The sequence below is a fragment of the Saccopteryx leptura genome, chromosome 2, assembly GCF_036850995.1.
Source record: "Saccopteryx leptura isolate mSacLep1 chromosome 2, mSacLep1_pri_phased_curated, whole genome shotgun sequence".
In the NCBI taxonomy this organism is placed as follows: Eukaryota; Metazoa; Chordata; class Mammalia; order Chiroptera; family Emballonuridae; genus Saccopteryx; species Saccopteryx leptura.
In genome coordinates this window covers 28,477,592-28,502,456 of record NC_089504.1, presented here as the reverse complement: position 1 = coordinate 28,502,456, position 24,865 = coordinate 28,477,592, and the positions used below count along the sequence as shown (strand labels likewise).

The 24,865-nt window shown below is 39.3% G+C and overlaps 1 protein-coding gene across 3 annotated transcripts in view; it reads left to right on the top strand.

Annotated features, from left to right (window-relative positions):
- SLC44A1 (solute carrier family 44 member 1) overlaps positions 1-24,865 on the top strand; it is a 196,056-nt gene that overhangs the window by 61,094 nt on the left and 110,097 nt on the right. For all 3 annotated transcript variants that reach the window (XM_066367521.1, XM_066367520.1, XM_066367519.1), the window contains exon 3: positions 3,935-4,077. In XM_066367521.1, the coding sequence (XP_066223618.1) occupies positions 3,935-4,077 (143 nt within the window). The remainder of the gene's footprint in view (positions 1-3,934; positions 4,078-24,865) is intronic.

Sequence of the window (24,865 nt, the reverse complement as noted above, 5' to 3'; positions counted from 1 at the left end):
TGCTGAATGCTTCCCTCCACACCACCCTCATCCTCCCCCTCTGCAGTCATTATTTTGTTGAGTGTATTCTGCAAAGTTTCTCACCCTGTTTTAATTTCATGTGCCACTGTTTTTTTTTCTCATATGAAACTATATTGCTTCTCGCATTTGGATTTCAGAATATTTTTGAATAAAAAGAGATTGTATTTTTAATTAGATTTGGCCTAGTTCCCCATTATCGAACCTTGTACCATATGGAAAGTCCCTGGAATAACAGTCATGGTTTCTTTCTAGCTTATTATCTCACGATTCTCTTTCCTCTCTCCCCTGATGCTTCTCACCCCCTCTATTCTAATGCTTTTGGAAGCTACTAAGATGTTTCTTTTACATGGCCTGTGTGAAAACATGTCAGTGTTCCATTTGACCGTATACCTGTGACATGTATCGTTTAAACTTGGTCTGCATCCCAGAGGGATGTGAGGTGGCTTATGATAAATAAGATAAATGAAACCCCACAAAACCACACGTCCAACAGTACAGTTAAAAATAATCAGAAAGGGAAATCAGAAAGCATTTATAGGAATCTGTAACATGAAGTACTGATCAAGCATAGGAAGAAAATTCCCGTGAAAAGTGAAAGAAGAACATAACCTTTTAATTACTATGTGAGGGCTTTGCTATTTTAGACAAGTAGTGACAGAAGATTGTAATTGTGGTCTGAACATTTCTGTGTAATCACAAAGTTACTGACACTATTTCTCACTTTTATCCCCCTAGAAATTTTTGTTCTAAAAGAGAGAAGTGAGGGGGTGTTTGGTTAGCCCCCAGGTACCATTGTCAACCTCTTTAGTGTGACTTACTCAAATTTACCACTAAGAGCTACCATATATCGATTACCTGCCACGTACCAGACCAGCTAGGGGCTAATGCATTACCACATTTAGTTTTTATCATTAGGCTGTGAAATAAATATTACAACCCTCCCCCTTATTCACCAGGGATACCTACCAGGATCCCCAGGGGTGCCTAAAACCGTGGAGAGTACTGAACCCTATACACATACTATGTTTGTTTCCTATATATACATATCTTTTCACTTAAAGAAAGTGCTTCATGGCTTCTCTTTGGCATATTTGAATCGCCAGCATCACTGCCTTTGAGCTTTGAGGCCATTATTAAGCAAAATAAGGGTGACTTGAGCATAAGCACTATGACACCATGGCAGTAGATCTGATCATCAAGGAAGCTACTAACTGACTATGGGCAGGTAGTGTGTACAGCATGGATACCCTGGACAAGGGGATGCGTCACGTCCTTGGCGGGATGGAGAGAGGAGTGAGATACTATCATGCTACTCAGAATGACATGCCAGTTAAAACTTATAAATTGCTTACTTCTGGAATTTTCCATTTAATTTTTCCAGAGCACAGTTGACTACGGGTAACTGAAACCACGGATAAGAATCCTCAGTGCTCTGTGCGAGGGATGAGGAAGAAACAGTCTGAGTAGGTAATTGGATCAAAGTCGAAATCACCCAGGTAGTAAGTAGCAGAGTGAGGGTTTGCATCCAGGCCTTTCTGGGTTCCCTTTCTATTGCTCTAGGATGCTTCTTGTTAACAACCGTACTGGAAGGATTAGCCATTAAATCTCCTAATAGTCACCCCCACTTACATCTTTTGTTCAGTGGTAGAGTTTCCTGTTTTGAGGTTCAAGAATATGCTAAAAATAGCATGCTGATTTGTACATGGGTATGTATGTAGGGGATGAAATATTCTTTTTTTTTGTCTTAGTAGTGGTGTGAAGTTCTGAGCTGGGGCTAACTGCCCTGCAGTCTCCTCAGAGAAGTGAGGAGAGGGGGGAGGGGCTACAGGGGGAAGACGAGTGAGAAAGTACTGACCAGGCTGTGCCTAATCCTAGTCCTCACAGTTAGCTATTGCTTTGAGACACAAGGGTACTCTCTTTTATTGAGACAGATGCTTTACATGTTATTATCTCATATAATTCCCATAGCGGCCTTTGTGGTAAGTGGTTTTAGCCCCAACTTATAAATGGGTATACTGAGGCACAGAGGATTAAGCAAATTTGCCCCAAGTTCACATAAGGAGAAAATTGATTCATTCATGTTCCACTGATCAATGCAGGTTTATCTGACCCCAAAATGCCTGGTTTTTCCCTTCCAGCATGTTCTCATTTCTAACAGCAGCATAGCTAATATTTATTGAGCTCTTACTTTGTGCCAAGCAGGAATCTTACCTGCTTATCTTTTTTTTTTTTTTTTTTTTAGAGAGAGGAACATTGATTTTGTTGTTCCACGTATATATGCATTCTTTCTTTCTTTATTTATTCATTTTTAGAGAGGAGAGAGACAGAGAGGGAGAGAGAGGAGAGAGAGAGACAGAGAGAGAGAAGGGGGGAGGAGCTGGAAGCATGAACTCCCATATGTGCATTGACCAGGCAAGCCCAGGGTTTCGAACCGGCGACCTCAGCATTTCCAGGTAGACGCTTTATTCACTGCGCCACCACAGGTCAGGCCCTGCTTATCTTACTGTACGGGATTATTTCATTTAATCCTTAATAGCAGCTTTACGAGCTACCTTTATCTCCATTTTACAGGTCAATAAATTGAGGCACAGAGAGTTAAAGTAACTGGACAAGAATGAGAGAGCGAGAGAGTAGCAAATCAGGGACAGTCTCTGATTCCACTTTCTTACAGAGTGTAGTTTCAAGAAGTTTCTACTAGCTAGAGTTATACTCTCTATTCTCACCCCCACCCCCACTCCATTACTTTCCTTACCTGAGTGATGAAAATAAAGGGGTTATTTAGAAAAGAAAATAGTTTGTCTGTTTAGGAAAGTATGTTTAAGAGGGAAATACTTTTCTCTGTAGAATGACGTATGAGTGTAGTGCTTAACACTGCGGGCCTGAGATCTACCAGGGCTACTTAGTGCTGCTCATTTAATGGGTCAACGGGGACAATCTCTGCCTTTATTAGCCACTTTAATAAAGATAACAAAAAAAAAAAAAACCCTTAAGCTTGTAATGACCACATTGCAAGAATATTTCTTAACCCCCATCTTTTCTCCCAGTTCAATCAGTTTCTTGGTAGTGATTCACCCTACTTCCTGTTCTTGTGCCCCATAGCCTGCACTTGAGTATAGGCTTTAATTGCTTTGTTCTGCTCAGCATGTACTACTTGACTTAGCAAGCATCATGTGGCTCTGAGGCATCTACCGCTTGCCTTTGGCACTGTGATGAAGCCTGTTCCCATGACAAGAGTGCCCTTTGTGGCACACACACCCAGAGCCTCCCTCTCCTTGACTCTCCCGGGCAGTGCTTTGCGTTGTAAGTCTTTGGCTTGTGTTACTGCTGGAAGCAAACACAAGTGTTGTGTGCACTGAAGTGATAAATCAAAACCTATGTACCTATAGTTCTTTGAAATATTTTCTTTCATCCATTGCTGTTGTTCATTTAATAGGACTCCTTTACAAGCAAATAAAACTTTTTAAAAAAATGAAGAAAGCTGGGTTTCATCCTATGCTCTGATCTTTACTAGCGTTTGTGGCCTTGGAAAACTTATTGAACCTCTCTGGGTTTCAGTTTCCTCATCGTGAAGATTAGCTATAATGTATGATAAGCACCCAGTACAGAGCCTGGCATAGAGCAGATGTTCAATACAGAGGAGCTGCTGTTGTTATGATAAAATGTAAAGACGATCACATGATGTAAAAGCTTAGAGATTTGTTTTGTTATGGTAGTAAATAGTGTTTCCCAGGGGATTTCTTTGTGCTGCTTCTGTGAAATCCATGGAAAACAGTGGAATACTGTTTGCAGCAAGGAAAGATAGCTCTTTGTTCCCTTCAACAGACAAAAGAAGCTCATTATCGTATCAAGTAGTGACTGTTGCTATTGAAATGGTTTATTTGTATGTTTTTTTTTCTGTTTTTTTTTCCCCTAGGGATTTATTTGTGGCTTTTCAGTAGCAACAGGTGCAGCAGCGAGACTAGTGTCAGGATACGACAGCTATGGAAATATCTGTGGGCAGAAAAATGCAAAGTTGGAAGCAATACCAAACAGTGGCATGGACCACACCCACCGGAAGTGAGTAGAATGTTGCTGAATGAACACAATGGAAACTTGGAAGTGGGGGGAGAAAGTTCTGCTTTTCTTGCTGTTATAAAGATATCTTACTGAATATTATTTTTATATGACTCCTGTTAATTTCTAAAACAAGAAAACTGTCCACTTGAATTATTACTGGCCTATAAATACAATTTCCAGGAAACAAAATTAGTTGCCGTGCTGAAATGGGGTACCTGGAGGTTTGAACGAGTAAAGGCTTGATTTGAGAGGGTTGATCTTGTACTTTGTTTTGCATTAGCTTAGGCTATACACTAAGTTTTAACCCAGAAAATAGCATGACAATTTTCTTCCTATGATTATACTTGATGGGGAGATAGAGGGATGATAATGGATTTTGAAACATTACAGTTATAATGAAACATTTTAGAATGCATAATTTATAAGTACACATCAATCCAGCTTTATAGAGGACGCATTTGCTTTGTTAGATGTCGAAATTTGTTTGGGGTTCTCAAGGTTTATCTTTTGGATTTCGTGAAATTCCTGACTTAATTGCCTTTTTTTTTTTCTTCAAAGGAGCTATTATTTCATTTTTAATGTCTCTGGGGAAAGCAGACTTTATCAATCATTTTATGTATGAAATCGTATATTTGCTTAAATTATATATTTATGCCCCCATCAAGCTTTATTAGACAGGTCTAATAAAGACAGGGCTTCAGAATTAACCAAACTGATTTTAAGGTAACAGGTTAACCAATTCAATTAATGAACTTTATGGAAAAGGCTTAATAGAGAAAAACATTTTTTAGACTGTATTTCTATTATGAAACATTTTCCAGGATGTCGTAACTGTATTTATGATTAGAGAAATCTGTTGGTTAAATCTGGGTCCCTACTGGGAAGTTTAAAGTTTAATTTGGTAATTTCACAAACGTAAAAAAAAATACAAAAACGTAAAAAAAAAACGTGATGAAATAGTTCATCACGTTTCAGCAATAGTCCTCCATTTAATGAAGGAAAAATAAAGTTCAAATAGATAAAATGTGAAGTAATAGTACAGAATATTTGTGTAGCACACCGTAGTCAACAGCACTCTGGGAGGCCGTGTAGCGGAAGCTCAGCGACACTGACCTGGCTTTTCAGAGTTTCATGGGCCGTGGAATATCCAGCGCAGACCTTGAGCTCTTCTCTTGAGCGCACCTGCGTCCCTTGGCAGGAGAAGAGAAAATTGGACTCTGAGAGGGTAAAGAATTGTTTTTCATTTATCCTTTTCAGTTGCCTCATGAAATTATCACAAATCTTAGGCCTTGCATTATTTCTTATAGCAAGACTACCCATATGTTTTGCTTTTACTTTTTTTATTTTGAGATAAGACTCATCTAGAAGTTCCAGAAAGGTGAAGAATTCCACATATCTTTTTGTGTGTGTAGCTAGCGTCCATGCTGCCAAATGTTGTTTTACTCTTTAATGCTGCTGACAGGCACCAAACATCAAGTGTCGCCATTTAGATAATTGAGATAGGAGGAAAAGGGCCCTGCTCCCTCAGGCCTGCTGCTCGCAGGAGGTTCTAATTAGTTTTATGGCTCCCTTTATAACTTGCTGATGACTCCAGGCACATTCTCACCATGGGTTTGTGTAAATGTCACTCTTCACACTTAACCTAATAGGGGTTTATGTGGTCAATTTTTAATTTCAAATCCTCAGATTATTCTTTGTACATTTTGACCTCTTACAAAGAGAGTCAGCTATTATTCCGGAAAAGTGGTTGGTTTTTTCTGAGTGCTTAGCATAGTCAAGAGCCATTCATGGAGAGTTGTAGAGGAAATAGCACAGAGATGCCCTGAATCATATATACATGTTTAAAATTTATTTTTAATTTCTAACTTGCCTCGTTTTAGTGCTGACACATCTAAGTATTTCTATCTATAAATGGCAATTTAAAAAAAAAAAAAAAGAATGGTACATTTTGAACATATGCTTCTCAGGTAAGTCTGTTTGGATTTGAAAAGAGGCAGAAAATCTCTGTTTATTATCTTAACCCTATCTTCTTTTTTTTCCTGGCTAAATGCATTGGTTTTCTCCTTTTTCACTCATTTCCTCATACATCATTTATTATAAGTACCAGTCTCTTCCATAGCTATCGAATTTTTTTACACTGTTTTTGTCTGCTATAACTTCAGCTTGACCTTGATCACTTTCTCTTACCCTCATCCGCAGCCCCAGGACCTAGTACTTACTAGGATCTCCGTACATATTTTTTGAATAAGTTCATGAATGAATCCTCTAAAATCTTGAATATAGTAGCTCTTTCTTGCCTTCATGAATATTGTTTTCTCTATTAGAAAAAAATTTTCTCACATTCTTTCTATGGCTAAATTCTATTTATCCTTCAGTTTTCAGTGTAACTAATACTTCCAAAGAAGTCTTTTTTGATCTCACAATTTAAATCAAGTACTTAAAAATACTCTCTCATCGTGTCCTGTAATATGTGTAATTATACATTTATTTTGTGATTATTTGCTGAATGTTTGTCTCTTCTGAGTTCCACGAGAACAGAGCTGAGGTCTGTTTTGTTACTCTGTCTTCAGTACCTAAAACAGGCGTGGCCAACAGTTTTTGCCCCTGGACCAGATTAGAAAGAAAACTTTTTTCACAAGCCAGACGAAATATTAAAATTAAAAAATGTTAAATACAAAAACAATTTGTTTGCCTGACCAGACGGTGGCGCAGTGGATAGAGCGTCGGACTAGGATGCAGAGGACCCAGATTCGAGACCCCGAGGTCACCAGCTTGAGCGCGGGCTCATCTGGTTTGAGCAAAGCTCATCAGCTTGGACCCAAGGTCGCTGGCTCGAGCAAGGGGTTACTCAGTCTGCTGAAGGCCCGCGGTCAAGGCACATATGAGAAAGCAATCAATGAACAACTAAGGTGTCACAACAAAAAACTGATGATTGATGCTTCTCATCTCTCTCCGTTCCTGTCTGTCTGTCCCTATCTGACCCTCTCTCTGACTCTCTCTGTAAAAAAAACAAAACAAAAAAACAATTTAAGTAAACAAAATTTTATTATGTAATTTTTATGAATAAATGTGAGTAAAAAAAATTTAATATACATTATTTTAATCAAAATATATTTTAATAAAAATATAATTACATACCATATAAATATCCAAACTATCACAATCAATCAAAACAATATTTAATTAATAGAATGAGCTTGAAGGGGTTATATTGCAAATAAAACAATTATTTTGTTTTACAAACAGCCTAGACACGTTTTCAGTTATCAACTGCAGCTATTGTCTATGCTACAATGCCCCTTGATTCAGCCCACTTGACCACAAAAATAACGAATTATTTGACCTTGAGTGTGCACTGGCAAACTCTGCCTAAAAGAATGTGGGTTTCACATTGCCACTAAATGTCAAACAGTTCACATCGAGTACAGACGAGTACAAAAGTTGTAAATCTTTATAATGGAATATTTTTAAAAAATAAAGAAGTATCATGAATCCATTGGACCAATTGTTGGAAGTTAACCCTAGATTAGTCACACATGGAATTCTTTTCCACGTATCACTATCTTCTTAAATATCTTGATTTCCAATAATCAAAGACACCTCCGCTTCTGAGTAGCTGAGATTTTAAAGTAGTGGAGAATATTAAAAATTTAATCGCGGGTCGCATAAACTCATTACGGGGGCTGGATTCCACCTGCGGGCCGTATGTTGGCCATGCCTGACCTAGAACATAGCAAGCACTCAATTAAATGTTTGTGGAATGGGTAAATAAATCTATTTCCTTTTTAGAATATGTACTAAAAAGTGAATTACCGAGTCTGAGGATATGAATATTTTAAGATTATTAATGCATTTTGTTGAATGGCTTTCCATAAAAGTCGTTCCATTTACATTCCCACCAACAGTGTCGGAGATTGCTTTATCTTTGCTCATATTACTAGTCTTTTATTCTCTACTAATTTGACCAACCAAAAAATGGTGTTTTAGAGTTTTAATTTGTTTGTCTTTGATTATTCATGAGCGTGAGCTTTTCTCCCCTCGTGTTGGTTGGCCTCTCATGAAGACTGTTGCGCTAGCATATCTATTCTTGGTCTTACTTCTAATCCCCTCTCTCCTTTATACTGTGATAAGATTAAGTTCTTTAAATCCCTTTATTGTCGTTTCCCTGTTCAAGAGCCTTTCTTTTAGTATCATTTCCTGTACTATCAAAAATGAGCCCACTCAGCTCCTGCCGTTCCAGGCTTCCCATGATTCAGACCCGTGCTATCTCTTCATCCTTCTCTCACTGGTCCTCAGTGTGGTGGTATTGATACTCAGTTGAGCCTACCTGTGTGTTGTGTCCTCTACCTCTCTGCCACTGAATTCTTGAAAGACGTAGGTGGGTCTCATAACTAGCCTCTTTATGAAATATTTCAAAATTATTAATAACTTTATCCCATAATGATCTTTCTTTTATTACCTGCACTTTCCTATTTCACACGTGTTTTTCTGTTGCCTCTACGTGGTTCTCTAATTATAGCCTATATTTCTACCTATATTACTGTAATTATCATTACCATAAATTTAGTGGCTTAAAAATAAATGTAGCTGCATGGGCTCTCTCACAGTTTATGTGGGTCAGGGGTCTGGATATGGCTTAATGGGATCTCCTGCTTCAGAGCCTCCCCCACGCTGCTGTCCACATGTTAGCCAGGGCTGGGCTGGACTGGGAACGTTCCCCTTTCAAGCTCACAGCTGTTGGCAGCACACAGTCCTTGCAGATTGTTGAGGCTGTCAGCGGGAGGGCACCCTCAGTGCATGCGGTGTGGGCCTTCCCAGACGTCATAGACCTCTTCATATGGTGGCTTGCTTCAAAGGCAGCCCGGGAGAGCATCTACAGAGAGGTTGCCAGCAAGAGGACAGTTACAGACTTCTATAATGTATTTATGAAAACGCTATCCTGTCGCCTTTGCCATTTCCTGTTGTTTAGAAGCAAGTCATAGGTCCCACCCAAAGTCAAGTTGAGTGAATACACAAGGGCATAAATTCTAGGACACAGGAAATTTTAAAGTCTGTCTGCCACACTGCCCCAGCTCTGTCTCCCTGCACCAGGTTTTATATAACTTCCAGGTTTGAGCACCCAAAAGTTACTACTTTTAAGGGCTTTTTGAATTGCAATAAAATAGGAAGGAGGAAAGTCAGGAGAGGCCTTTGACCTGTTCTAACCAGACAATTTAAGATACCAGAATGAATATTAAGAATCCTATTAGTAGTAAAAGCAGTATTTTGTTTTCTTATCATTTTAATTTTAATGTGCTCTTTTTCTCCAAATAATATTTTGACCTGATAATAGATGTACTATAGTAATAAGGTTATGTAGGAAAATGGCAGATGGCATTTTGTGAGAAACAGGAAGTGCACATCTTCATAGATTATGTTCCCAAAATTGATGTTTAAGTCGGTTGCTTGAAATGTATAAAACTTTTCTGCATAGAAACAGTGCTTTAAATGAGACTCTAAGGCTGGTTGAACTTAGAAAAGCTCGTTTATCTTAAAACCATAAAGTTCCAGAGATGAAAGGGACCTTTAAGATTACCTAGCGTGTAGCCTCCTAAAAACATCCCATCAAGTATCTGAGTGCCAGCTGAGGCCCAGAGAAGAAAATGACTTGTTTTGTAGCTGAGCAGTGGTGATTGGTGGTGATGGGACTATAGGACATGAGTATGGCTTCCAGACAGTATTTTTGGTTCTGGGGAGTAGGGTGGTAATAATATATGTTGAACTCTGATTGACAGTTCCAAAAACATCTCTTCTGCCACATGCTAGATTGCCTACAATTTTCCAAACCATAAAGCTAGACTTAAAGTGTATGTGTCAATTTTTGGACAGTTGATGATGATGATTATAGTAATTGTTGCCAGAGAGGAAGACCCCTCTATCTTCCATATTGATTTGGATAAAGCAGAAGTGCTTGTAGTTCTACGATACCTGAATTAGGAGACATGGGACTATGCTGGGGCAAAGCATCTGGCTCTGTTGGTCCCTGGGGAGATGACGAGTGGAGGATACTCTAAAAAAATTTTCCCATTGTGTCTCACTTACCAATATTGATTTTTCTGTAGAGGTTCTAAAGATATCTCCGTTTTTGTACAGATCTAACTTTCTTCTATATTTTTTTGCCTTTCCATTGAGGAATCCAGTTAGAATTCCAATCACTGGTAAAGGTTCTGTGGTCCTAAATACCTCTCAGATTTCAGATAAACGGTGTTAACAGGAAGTTCCGGTCCAAAGAGGTTGATGGCATGCATGAGTATTATCTGTGGGGGATATTTTACTTGAGACATTTTCTATTTCCTTCATAACCTTTAGCAGAGTATCTAGGGAAAATCAAAGTGTGAGTTTTACCTCGTTTCTTTAACCGTCTCATTTCCCAGAAATCCATAGCTTAGACTGTTCGTGCTGGAAGGGCCCTCGAGATCACCGAGCCCCTTCATCTTACACGTGAAGACACTGGGGTCCAGAGCGCATGAGTGATGCCGTTTCAGGCCTGGCACTCTGCTCTCCAAGCCCAGTCTGGTGCTCTTCGCACTGTGGACCCAGGTCTCTGGGGAGCTACATGGTGAGGCGCTGTCCCACTGTGGTCACTTTGGGGGCCTCTCCCTCCCAACATTTAAAGGTGAAGGAAACTTTTGGTAGAACATGCAAAGAAGAAGGGGCAGGTTGTGTAAATTAATATATTAATCTGTGGAGGCTTTGAATAATTTAAAGGCAATCTTTGTTTCTTTCTCTGTCAGATAAAGAATATGAATTTTAATGATGAAATGTATTATTCTCATTTTACATTTGGATATTTTTATTATATGTATTTAAATTTTAAAACACTTGTTGGAAAACATGTAAGCTTAAACTGATACTGTCACTTTTTGAAAGATAATTGTTTAGTAGACAATAGTCTTATTTTAAAGAAACTCTTTAATTTTTAAAAATATATTATTTTTCAATTACAATTTACATTCAGTATTATTTTGTATTAGGTTCAGATGTACAGCATAGTGGTTAGACAATCATATACTTTACACAGCGTTCCCCCCCACACCCCCTAATATTTCCAGTACCCACCTGGCATCATCTGTAGTGATTACAATATTATCGACTACATTCTCTATGCTCTACTTTACATCCCCGTGATTATTTTGTTACTATCAGTTTGTACTTCATCGTAATCCCTTCATCTTTTTCCCCAAGTTCCCCAAGCTACCTCCCTTCTGCTAACCATCAGCCTGTTTTCTGTGTCTTAAGAGTCTGTTTCAATTCTATTTGCTCGTTTTTGTTCCTTTAGATTCCACATATAAGTGAAGCCACATGATATTTGTCTTTCTGACTGACTTATTTCACTAGCATAATACCCTCTAGGTCCACCCCTGCTGTCACAAGAGGTAAGATTTAATTCTTTTTTATGGCTGAGCAATATTCCATTGTATAGATGTACCACAGCTTTTTTTATCCTCTCATCTATTGATAGGCACTTGGGTTGCTTTTATATTTTGGTTACTGTGAATAACACTGCAGTGAACATAGGGGTGCACATATTCTTTCAAATTACTGTTTTGGGAAACTATTTGAATAATTGCTACAAGAATATAGAGTAGGACATAGTGGCACTAATTACTTTCTCTAGAGCTCAGAGCTCTGTAGGTTTAGTGTCTGGTTCAGTTTACCCCATGATTGCTAATTAGTTTATGAACTTTTATAAAGGCTTATTTAGGGGGTTGATGTGATATACCAATATGGAGAATATGTTCACTATTTAAATTACTGATGAAAAAACTGTCAAACTTTCTGGGCCTACACCATTCAATATAATCATCTGTTTTAGGAAGAACATTTTTCTTTCATTAATATGTAAAACACACCTCTTTTGAAGACATTTTAGAGAGTTTTCAAATCTTGTTGACCGTGCATACCTGTCCCTGTTTGAAAAAGAAAAAGAACTAGAAAGTATAGGTAAAATTTGCTAAAATATTTACTTTGAGGATCCTTTTAGTAAGTAGTATGGTTTTTCATGTTTATGTGACTAGGACTTATTTCTTTTCCTCCAGATGATAAATCAAAGTACTCTTTACTAAATGACTATCTTTACCCATTCCTGAAAATTCTGTTTATTACTATATTTTTATTCCTCAGCAGACATTTATTGAAAATCTGCTGTGTGCTAGAGACCTCTGTTCAGCATAATAAAATAGTAGATAATCTAAATGGCTGAAAAAAGAGGTTTGGTTAAAATCATTCATGAATTATATTTCTTGGCCATCTTCTTTGGGTTAGGCACTGAAGATTATACAGTTGAGCAAAATAGGCATACTCTTTTATCTTATGGAAATTACAATCTATGGCAAAACAGAACTTAATAAAGTCACTAGCAATCACGATATTATAGCTGACAGAAGTGTTATGAAGGAAGAGGTATAAGGGCATGAGAGAGGTACTAAGAGGAGGACCTGGCCCAGTCTGAGGTACCATGGCACAGCAAAAATGGTGGTATGGAATTATGTCTACTGACATGGAATAGCCACATAACATTATTAATAGCAGATAGGCTAAGAAGCAGTATATTGTATGATTCTTATTTACATATCTATAAATGTACATGTGCATATAAAAGTATAGAATGACGTAAAAACTTAATGTCGTTAACTATTGAATTATGGATTATAGATGGTTTTAGTTTTCTTTTATACTCATTTTTTTAAGTTTCCTGCAATCAATATATCTTATTGAATAATGAAAAAAAAAAAGGACAAAAGGCACTCAGAGTCAATTCCTTGAAGTGATTGCAGTCAAGTAAGGAAGACAAAATATATAGATAAAACTGACAATGCAATGTGGGACGTCCGGTAAAAGTGTTGTTTCTTGAAAGCTGGTGTCTCTAATTTCCTGGGTTCCCAAAAGCAAGATGATGGGGAAAGGAAAATAAGGCAGATTGGTGGTAGCATTGGGACAACCATAGTATTAGTTTCTGCTGCTGCTGTATGTAACAAATTGCCACAAACTAAGTGGCTTAAAACAGTGGTCCCCAACCTTTTTTGGGCCATGGACCGGATTAATGTCAGAAAATATTTTCATAGACCGGCCTTTAGGGTGCAATGGATAAATGTATCACGTGACCAAGACAAGCGTCAAGAGTGAGTCTTAGATGGATGTAACAGAGGGAATCTGGTCATTTTTTAAAAATAAAACATCATTCAGACTTAAATATAAATAAAACGGAAATAATGCAAGTTATTTATTCTTTCTCTGCGGACCAGTACCAAATGGCCCATGGACCAATACCGGTTCGTGGCCCGGGGGTTGGGGACCACTGCTTTAAACATCAGAGTTCTGTAAGTCAGAGCTCGATGCACAGTACAGCCCAGCTGATTCCCTCCTGCAAATTTCAGAGGGCTGAAATTGAAGTGTTGTTAGGGCTGACTTGCCTACTAGAGGCTCTGGGAAATAAATCTTCTTCCAAACTTATTTAGGCTGTTGGCAAAATTCAGTTCCCATGTGGCTGTAGGACTGAGGTCCCATTTTCTTGCCGACTGTCAGTTAGGGATTGTTCTCAGCTTCTAGACGCGGCCTATATATTCTGTAGCCGTATTCTGTGTGTCATAGTTCTTTTTCTTTAATGGCAGTAGGTCAGATCCTTCTTATGTTTTAATATCTCTGATCTCCTCTTCTTCATTGTAGCCTCTTTGTTCTAAATTGCCCATGGGGTTGAAGAATCTCTCAGCCAAAGACTGGAGATTCAAGGACAGAGTCATTTTAAGTAGGGTTTTTTGTTTTTGTTTTTGTTTTTCCCAAACCTGGGAACAGGGAGGCAGTCAGACAGACTCCCGCATGCGCCCTACCGGGATCCACCCGGCATGCACACCAGGGGGCGATGCTGCCCATCTTGGGGCGTCACTCTGCCGCAATCAGAGCCATTCTAGCACCTGAGGCAGAGGCCACAGAGCCATCCTCAGCGCCTGGGCAAACCTTGCTCCAGTGGAGCCTTGGCTGCGGGAGGGGAAGAGAGAGACAGAGAGGAAGGAGAGGGGGAGGGGTGGAGAAGCAGATGGGCGCTTCTCCTGTGTGCCCTGGCTGGGAATCGAACCTGGGACTCTCGCACGCCAGGCCGATGCTCTACCACTGAGCCAACCAGCCAGGGCCAAGTAGGGTTTTAAAGAGTCCCAATTAGGTGGGGGTTCAGAGAAGAAGTTGCATTCTAGCAGGGGACAATCAAATAAAGTATGTTTCTGGAAGGAGGGCGCACATGAACAGTCCTGTTGATTCTTGCGCAGTGGCTCCGAGAGTCCACTTCTAGTGATAATGTGATTTGGATTAGAACGCCAAGCTTGGTTCTTGTTGGGTGAAAAACAGCATGGGCTGAGTCTACAGGTTGGAATTCTGTAGGCCATGCTGAAGCTGAGTGAAAACAGGCACAAACAGGAAGGAGCTTTGGACTGTCTTGTGGAGTTGTAGAGACTTAGGAGAGTAGAGGTGGTACATTTCTCCATTGTGCTAATGCTTGAGTTTTACAGAGTGTTTGGGGTACCCTTCACAGCAGCAGCCCAGTAGATCACTTGCATATTCCCACACTCAAGGGTAAGTCTGAACAAATGGGGATTCTCTAAGCCTTTGATTAATTTGGCTCTGCTTTGAGGAAAAGCACTGTCCCCTCGGCCTCCTGTCAAATAACTGTGATTCCAACGTTAACCTGCCTCTCCTACTTTGGCTCAACATGTGAACGACCAGCCTTGGTAGAGAGTCACTTGAACTTGCATTTGTGGACTCATTTTCCCACAAATTTATGAGTATTTGGAAACAGTAACATTTATGATGTCTAAATGGAAATTTCTTGTGCACTTTTTCTTAAACTTTGATTTTTCTTTCATGTCAAATGTTAGAAGCTATAAAAATGACAGCTATATTTTTAGAAGGTGAATTTCTGGAAGGATATTTGGAAAACATTTTTTTCATTTTGTAACCACACCACTATTTAGCCTAAATTTTTTTAACGTCTTTACAAGGGTAACATCTGTGTCACAATTATAATTCTACCTCTAGAATACTACTTGCTAGGATAATACTGCTAGCCGTTTGAAACAAGGGATCCAACTGCAGACCTTAGAAAATGCAGGAGTTCAAAGTCGAAATGATTTGCAGATTCTAAATAGGGGAATAAAAAGATACTTAACAGAATTAGATGACATTTATGTATTTACCAAGGCAAGGATGGAATGATTGGCTTTTCTTTGTGCCGAATCTAAGTGAAAGAGCTGCTCACACGTGCTCAATACAGAGTCTTACTACTTGATTTGGTTTGAGGTTAACCAGGCAGCTGTAAAGATTCTAAAAAGGTTTTGTCATTGTAAATAAGCTCATAGATTTAGATAATTATTAACTATTTCAACTATGGATTATTATAGTCACCGGTTGGCCACCTATAGTATTTCTGTTTATCTAGATATGAGAGTTGAGGGCAACTGAGAAGTTAGAGCACGTGCAGTCCACATGCACACTCTCACTTCTGACACCAGCTGCAAGTTCAGGGGTCCACAAGACAACACATAGATTTGATAATTTGCCAGAAAGCCTCTCAGAACCAATGGAAATTATTATACTCACAGTTAGGGCTTATTCCTGGGAAAGGAATTACAATCAGTCAGTGGAAGAAGTACACAGGGCAGAGCTTCTGCTGTTTTTTTCCCCTGAGAGCCAGGGCATGTATCTTCCTGGCATTGATGTGTGACAATACACATGGTGTACTGCCAACTGGTAAGCTCACCTAAACCTCCGTTTTTTGAAGTTTTGTTGGGGCTCCATTACTCAGGGTTATACAGTATTGGCTTATTCAGTCTCCACTGGCTTATTCAGTCTCCAAGCTCCTCTTGTCAAGCTGATACCGATTGATTCAAAACTCCCAGTCTTCATGACATTGCTGATCTTCCTTATATTGGTCAACCTGTACCCTAAGTTCTATCTTGTGTGGCCTGCCCTTATCCTTAATCACATTGTGAGGTTCTTAGCCATGACCCAATGCCCTAGGCAAATAAAGACTCCTAGAAGGCTTAGAGATGAAATCCCTAGAAGCGCAGACCTCTTTCTGAGTAAGTGAAACTCTTTACTACACATTGGGGCTCCTTAGATTAAGTTGGATTTTATAAAGTATGTGTTTTTTTATTTTTTATTATTTTTAAGATTTTATTTATTGATTTTTGAGATAGGAGGATGGGAGAGCAGGAAACATCAACTCATAGTAGCAGATTCTCATATGCTCCTTGACCAGGCAAGCCTGGAGTTTCGAACCTGTGAGCTTAGCATTACAGGTCAACACTCTATCTGCTGTGCCACCACAGGTCAGGCTAAAGTATAATTTTTAGATGAAACTTAAAGTATTTTATTTTAACAGTTTTCTTAAATTATAATTTACATATAATAATTTATCCATGTTAAGTGTACAGTTTGAGTTTTGGTAACGGTATACAATCATGTACTCTCTGTTGCCCTTAAAAAATTACCTCTTGCCCCTTAGTAGTGAGTTTTTGCTCAGTTCTGTCCCCAAGCAACTACTGATCTGCTTTCTGTCAGAGTAGTTTTGCCTTTTCCAGAATTTCATTACATGGAGTCATATAGTGTGTGGTGGTTTTACATCTGGGTGGTTTTTAAGCATAGCATAATCGTTTTGTTGAGATTCATCCATGTTGTTCAATATGTCAGTAGTTTGTTCTTTTTTTAATACCTGAGTAGTATTCCATTGTGAGTGTTTCACATTTTGTTTATCTGTTCTCCATTAGTTGGGTTATTTCCACATTTAAAACAATTATTTTTTTTTTATTGTGAGTAACACAGCTTTGAAAAATTGTGTATATGGTGTTGAATGAATGTTTATTTCATTACCTTTAGGTGAATACCTAGGATTGGTATTGTTGAGTCTTATGGTGAGAGTGTGTTTAACCATCTAAGAAATTGCCGAACTGTTTTGCAAAGTGGCGGCACCATTTTGCACTGCCTCTAGGAAAGTGGGAGGGTTTGAGTTGCTTCAACTCCCCACTAACACTTGGTATTGTCAGTCTTTTTCATTTTAACTACTCTAGTGTATGGATAGTGGTATATCAAAATTGTGGTTTTACATTGCGTGTTTCTAGTGACCAGTAATGTGGAACATCTTTTAAGTGCTTGACCATCCAGATATCTTCTTTTGGGAAGTATTTATTCAGATATTTTTTACTTTTTAAAAACAAATTAGCATTTGTTTTTAAAAAGTTATAGGAGTTTTCCTATATTCTGGATGCAAGACCTTGGACAGGTATATGTTTTCCAAATATTTGTCTAATCTATGTTTGTCTTTTCATTTTCTTTCTTTCTTTTTTTTTTTTAAGCAAGAGAGAGAGAGAGAGAGACAGGCAGGGACAGACAGGCAGGAAGGGAGAGAGGTGAGAAGCATCAACTCTTTGTTGTGACACCTTAGTTGTTAATTGATTACTTTCTCCTATGTGCCTTGACTGAGGGGCTACAGCAGAGCCAGTGACCCCTTGCTCAAGCCAGTGTGACCTTGGACTCAAGCCAGCGACTTTGGGCTTCAAGCTAGTGACCTTTGGGCTCAAACCAGTGACCTTGGGATTTCAAAATGGGTCCTCAGCATCCCAGGCCAACACTATCCACTCTGCCATTGCCTGGTCAGACACCTTTTCATTTTCTTAATTGTATCTTTTGACATGGAAGTTTTTAAATTTCCCTTCCTCCCTTCCTTCCAAGTGAGTGGTGGAGAGGCAGAGACAGACTCCCACATGTGCCCCAACTGATATCTACTAGGCAAGCCCCCTATGGGGCGACGCTCTGCCCTTCTGAGACCATTGCTCTGTTGCTCAGCAACTGAGCCATTTTTTTTAGTGCCGAAGGAGAGGCCATGGTGCCATCCCCAGCACCTGGGGACAATTTGCTCAAACTGTTTGAGCTATGGCTTTAGGAGGGGATGAGGCAGAAAAAGAGTGAGAAAGAGAGAGAACGGGGTAGGGGAGGGGTGGAGAAGCAAATGGTCACTTCTCCTGGTGCCCTGACCAGGAATCGAACCCAGGACTTCCACATGCCGGCCAACACTACTGCTGAACCAACTAACCAGAGCCAAGTTTTTTAATTTCAATGAAATCTAATTTATCCATTAGATACATTTAAAACCATATGCACAAAAATGTGTCTTTTTAATGATTTATGCTTTTTGTGTTCTAGCTAAGAACTTACTGTTGTATCCCAAAATCTCAAAGATATTTTTCTATTTTCTTCTAGAAGTTTTTTATTTAGCTCTTTATGTTTATGTCTATGATCCATTTTGGTTTCAGGTCTGCATACGGTGTGAAGAGGTCAAGGTTTATCTTTTTTCCGTACAAAAATCCAGTCTTCCATCATCTTCTATTGAAAAGATTATCTTCCCCATTGGATTGCCTTGACACTTGTGTCAAAAGAGATTCTAAGTCTGAGGGCATGAAAGAAAGCTGATGGAATTTCTAGTCATGGCAAAAACAGTCTATCCAAAATTAAACACAATAAGGATATTACATTTTTATAACATTGTTTTAAATAACTAGTTGCAACAAATCATATAAAAGAGATAAGTGGAATGTGTGTAGGTCAAGAGAGAGAAAAATAATACTATTAACCAATTACAAAGGACTATAACCTGTGCATTTGGGAGATTAAACAAAAACATTATCTTGAAATGAGATGCTTAAATGGGTGATAAAACATAAGACTAACTGAATTCAGTCATTTATTTTATCAGTAGGCAAAATATAATGAAAAAGATAATACCTGTTTTATTAAAAAATAAAATCTAACAAGATATGGGGTCAAATACAGAGAATGATAATATTTTAATAGAAAGGACAACAAATGTACAAGATACATAATCTACTCCTTGCTGAGTAGTCTTAATATAATAAAGATGACAATACTAACAAAGTTAATTTATGGCTTTAATACTATACCAGCTAAGATCACAATAGGATGTTAAATTGGACTTGATTGATAGTATAAATCACAGAGCAAAGGAGCAGACAAGAACTTCAAGAGGGAAACCTTTTAAAAAATTATTCTTGTTCACTGAATAATTTGAGAGGATTAGAATTAGGTGCAGTTGTTGTAAGACAATTAAATGGGGATAAAAGATCAGGAGCCATGCCAGGAAGCAGAGAAGAGATTAGACCAGAAGTCTAGGCTAAGTGTAGGTACTAAAGTTGAACACCAAATTACCTGTGAATTTTCTGGCTTTAATGGTAGAAAGGGAAGCTGCAGGTTTCACCAGAGGTTGCAAATCCAAAGGCCACCAGGCAGACACTGTGAATCACACGGGCTGGAAATAGACAAATGTTGGGCACTTTGAGTTTTATATGTATGTGCCCCATCAAAGGAGATAGCTGCTTCTCAGTTCTAGCTGATTTTTGGCATGTCGGTTGATGGGCCTGCTGATGCTAATTTTTCAAGAGAGGTTAGAAGAAAGCTATTGGCAGAAGGAGTAGGGGTACACATGACCCCCAAAAGTCTTAGGACTTTTGGGCGGCTGTTACAAAACATCACAGAGTTGGTGGTTTATAAACAACAGAAACGTATTTCTCTTAGTTCTGGAGGTGGAGAGTGCAAGAATAAGGCACCAGCCATGTTTACAGTCTCATGAGAGTCCTCTTTCTGGTTCAAGTTGGCACCTTCTCGCTGGTTCCTCACATGGTGGAAGGGGATAGGGATCTTTCTAGAACCTCCTTTTACTAATCCCATTCACAAGGGCTCCACAGTCATGGCCAAATCACCTCTCAAAGGCTTCTAATGTCACCATCTTTGGAAGTTACAATTCAACATATGAATTTGGAGGGGGGCATGATTCAGACTATAACACCTACTGATCTTCTAGTTTTTAAATAATTGTCAATTACTGTACTGGCCAAACAAAACATATAGGGGTGAGGGGTTACTCATTGTCTGAGAAGCGTTATGTATCTATAGTTGTCATTGTCTAATTAATGGTTGTGTAGCCTAGAGGGGAACAAAAGGAATTTTGCCATTTGAGACCGAAACCTATTCCAAAGTATATTATTAACAGGACTGCCTGAATGTCGATTAACTACAATGATGGAAACAAAATAGAAGTATCAGAAATAAACTAATAGTGGTTTAATATATGAGTAATAAAGTAAAAAACTGAAAGCAGTCAGTGTTTAATAAAAAACATTGTTGAATGATAATATGAAGAAAACTCCATTCAGATCTATTTTAATCTCATACCATGCAAAATAAATTTCAGATGAGTTAAATATTGCAAAGCAAACATTATAACGTATTTAGCTTTGTTGTGGAGAAGAGATCATTTGTACGTTGTTGAAGCAATAAAGAGGAAAAAGGAGTACCAAGGTGGGCGTGTTTGGTCAAAAAGTTTGATTCTCTGATACAAAGACAAAGCAATACAATGGGAATAGTATTTGTGGTTTTTCTCTGATGGTAAGCTTTTTCATGTATTTAAGGATATATCTATAAGGGTATATCCAATAGATAACCAATGACCATTTACACTGGAGAAAACCACAGTAACATATTTGGCCCATAAAGATCTTCATTTGTGACATGAGAATAATAGTTGTGCCTACTTGCTGCAGCGTTTTGGAAGATTATTATGATAAGTGATACATATTCCTTAGCACATTGTCTGGAACCATCAATGTTAACTGCTATTTATTATAATCATCTTCATTATTGTCATCTTCCAAAATAAGTTTCAAAGTTACTTATCAAACTTCTTCCCTTTTTAACCCAAATGGACAAACACAGCTATTTTAACCAACTTAGCATTTATGTAGTTTGCAAAAGCACTTTCACATCTTCTGTCTCATTGATTTTTGCTCTGGCCTTGGGAACTGTTTGAGTTTCTTCTCAGGGGGCTTCCAGGATTCACTCTTCCATGGTCACAGCCTAGTCTTTGTCATCGCCCTTACTTGCTCCACCTCTAAAATCAATTCAGACTAATTATTGAATTCCCCATTCTTACCATAGCCTTCTCTCTGTCCAGCTTGCATGTTCTTTACCCATTGGAGCCATTCTTTTTCCTCTAGTCCTTTGACTCTTATACTTCCTAAGTGCTCTTCTTTCTTTACTTTTATCCTTATTTTCTCTTGTAAGATAATTTTTTCATAATGCTGTGACATTATCTAGTACCTGTCTTGCCTTATTCTGTCTTTCTCAAAGATTAAAAAGAAATTTATAATGGGCAGAGGTTCCCCAAAGAAAAGGTTCTCTCCAAAGAGGTGAATGACCAATAGGCACATGAAAAGATGCTCCACATCTTTAGTCATCAAGAAAATGCAGATCAAAACCACAGCGAGTTACCACTTTACACCCACTAGTAGAGTTGTAATAAAAAGACCTATAGTTACAAATGTTGACAGGGATGTAGGGAAATCGGATTCCACATACATTGTTGCTGGAAGCATAAAATTGGTGCATCTGGTCTGGAAAACAGTCTGGCCATTCCTTAAAATGTTAAACATATCATTACCATATGACCCAGCAGTCTTACTCGTTCATACCTACCTGAGAGAAATAAAAACATGTCCATACAAAGACTTGTATGAAAATGTTCCAAGCACCGTTATTCCTAATTGCCAGAAAGGGAGAACAATACAAAATGCATACCAGCCGATGAATGGATAAACAAAATGTGGTACATCCATACAATGGGATGTCATTCCGTCATGAAAAGGATTGAAATACTGATAAGTGCTACCATATGGATGGATCTTGAAAACATTATGCTAAATAATGGAAGCTGCTCACAAAAGACCGCATATATGATTCCATTAACATGAACTGCCCAGAGGATGCAAATCTATAGAGACGAAGTAGACTAGTGGTCGCCCGGGGCTGAGAGTGAGGGAAAAGGAGTAATGGGGCAGGTGACTGCTAATGGGTAGGAGGTTTCTTTCTGGGGTAACTAAATGTTCTAAAATTAGATTATGGCAATGGATGAACAATTCAGTAAAATACACTTAAAAACATTGACTTGAGCCGTGGCCGGTTGGCTCAGTGGTAGAGCATTGGCCTGGCGTGCAGAAGTCCCGGGTTCGATTCCCGGCCAGGGCACACAGGAGAAGCGCTCATCTGCTTCTCCACCCCTCCCCCTCTCCTTCCTCTCTGTCTCTCTCTTCCCCTCCTGCAGCCAAGGCTCCATTGGAGCAAAGATGGCCCGGGCGCTGGGGATGGCTCTGTGGCCTCTGCCTCAGGCACTAGAGTGGCTCTGGTCGCAACATAGCGACGCCCCGGATGGGCAGAGCATCGCCCCCTGGTGGGCAGAGCGTCGCCCCCTGGTGGGTGTGCTGGGTGGATCCCGGTCGGGCGCATGCGGGAGTCTGTCTGACTGTCTCTCCCCGTTTCCAGCTTCAGAAAAATACAAAAACAAACAAATAAACAAACAAAAACATTGACTTGAACTGTACAAAACACTGGATTGTACAATTTATAGGTCAATTTTATGTTATGTAAATTATATATCAATAAAGTTGTTAAACTAAAAAGAAAAGTCAATCTGGCTGTTGGCGTCTAGCAGATACTTCTCAGTGTAAATGCTGGAACAGGTGGTTTTGAGACTCCCCCTTTGGCTACGTAGTATTACTGACGGTGAACGTGGATTTAGGGGTGTTCTCTCAGTTCACTAGATTCCATAGAAAACTTTTCCTCCCTTGTAGCTCTTGTGAAATATTTTTGATAGGTGTTTTAATTTGCTTTCTTCTCTCATTTTAGAATGAGGAACTCAATTTGATGTCTGACATTTGGTTACCACTCTGGTACCGTAATTATTTCTACCTACCTTTCTAGTACATGTATAAGGAACAGAGTTGCTACAGCTAAATAGGAGAAGCATGTTCGCCCCATGCATTTCCAGTTTCATGCCTTTGTTTGGCAATGTTAGTATCTTTTTGATTCTTTGCTTGTCTTACTTTACTTTTAGTTTTAATCTCTTTAGGGCCCTTGATAATCTTTTTTAAAGCTATAAAGGATGAAGTCTATCTAGAAAAATGCATGTGAATTTGCACATAAAATTTTACTTGCAGTTTCAGAAGGGTCACAGCTTTCACCCAGTATAAGAATCTCAGTTTATGTACTTGCTGTGGTGATCTCGTGCCTGCCTAGGGTGCGGTTAGACTTGGTTAATATTCCCAAATCTCTGCCGCACGCTAGAACACTACATCCAACTGTCATGGTCCACTTGAGCGCTCCACAGACACCCCACACTCAATTTGTCTTAAGTTGGAGCATGGTCTTTATCCCTTTCCACTCTACTCTTCCTCCTGGTCCCCCATCTTACTAAAACAACAGTCCACACCAGAGTGCCTAGCCCCCCTCATCTAAATCAGATGCTCAGTCTCATTCTTCCTTTATTCTTTTCCTTCCACGTATAATTTAGTCATCAAACCTTTTTAAATTGTGCCTAAATGCTTTTGAAATCTCCTTTTTATTCCCATTCCACTCAAGTCCAAGTCATCATTTCTCGGTAGAGACTCAGTAGCCTCCTGAGCAATCTCCTTACTTTCTTGCTTGCCTTTAATTCAGCCTCCATGTGGCGACTGGTGAACTCTCAGTGGCTTCCCAGTGTCTTTAGAGTGAATTCCAGACTTTCTAACATCTTTCGTACCATTTACAAGGCCCCACATGACTGGGCTTCAGCTTGCCTGCCCACCCATCCATGTCTTTCATCACAGTCCGTCTCAACCATCCTGACATTTTCCAGTTCTCAGTTGTGCCACTCTCTCACTCTATAAGCTGTCACATGCTCTGTTCCCTCCCTACTCCCACCTCCATCCCTCCCACACCTTGCTAAGTCGTACTCGTTTTTAGGTCCTGGCTTTAGATTGAACTTCTTCTGGACTCCTATCCCGACTGTCCATTCATGGGGCCCTTTTGATGCGTCCTCTGCTGTCCTCTTTCCTCTGCTATTTCATTGACACACCGTTTTTTAATTGCCTCTCTACTCTCCAGACTGTAAATGCTGGGAAGGGAGGCCTCTGTTTGTGTGAGTCTTATTTATCATGGTATCTCTATTGCTTCTTTAGCCCTGCACCTGGCAGAGATGTTGATAAATTTCTGTTGGGTAGTGAACGAGAGTATTTCATTCTACCTAGTACATCTTCTTCCTCATTTTCCATCTGACTCTGCCTCATTTGGTAAAATCTTATACAGTTACCGTCTGTTTATTAATTCAACAAATAGGAAAGGGGCTTCTTCCTTATCCCAGGCACTATTTTAGGATCTGGGGATATAGTGATGAATTAGACAGTCAAATATCTCTGCCTTTGGGGAGCTGGTATTCTGCCTGTGGAGACAGATAATAGATAAATTAAGTGCATCATGCAGCGTGTTAGTGAGTGTATGCGCTGAGGAGAAACAAATAAAGCAGGAAAGATGGACGAGGCACGTCAGAGGGGAGAGGTGGCATTTTAGATGGGTGGCTGTGGAGGACCTCACTGAGAAGGTGACTTTGGAGTGAAGACTTGAAGCAAGTGAGGGATTGCTGTAAGGATTGCTGTGCTGCTTCTCTGGAAAAGGGACATTCCAGGCAGATAGAAATGCAAGGTCCCCGAGGTGACAGTGCGCCAGAGTACTTGAACAGAAAGACCACTGGGAGGTGCGGTCAGAGGGCAAAGGTTCTTTGAGTAGAGGTGCCTGAATCTCATCCCTGGGTTCCTCCCCAGTTTTAAGTTGTGTTCAGCCCTCAGTGCTATGAATTTACCAGAAAAGCTCATGGAAGTTGGCCTTC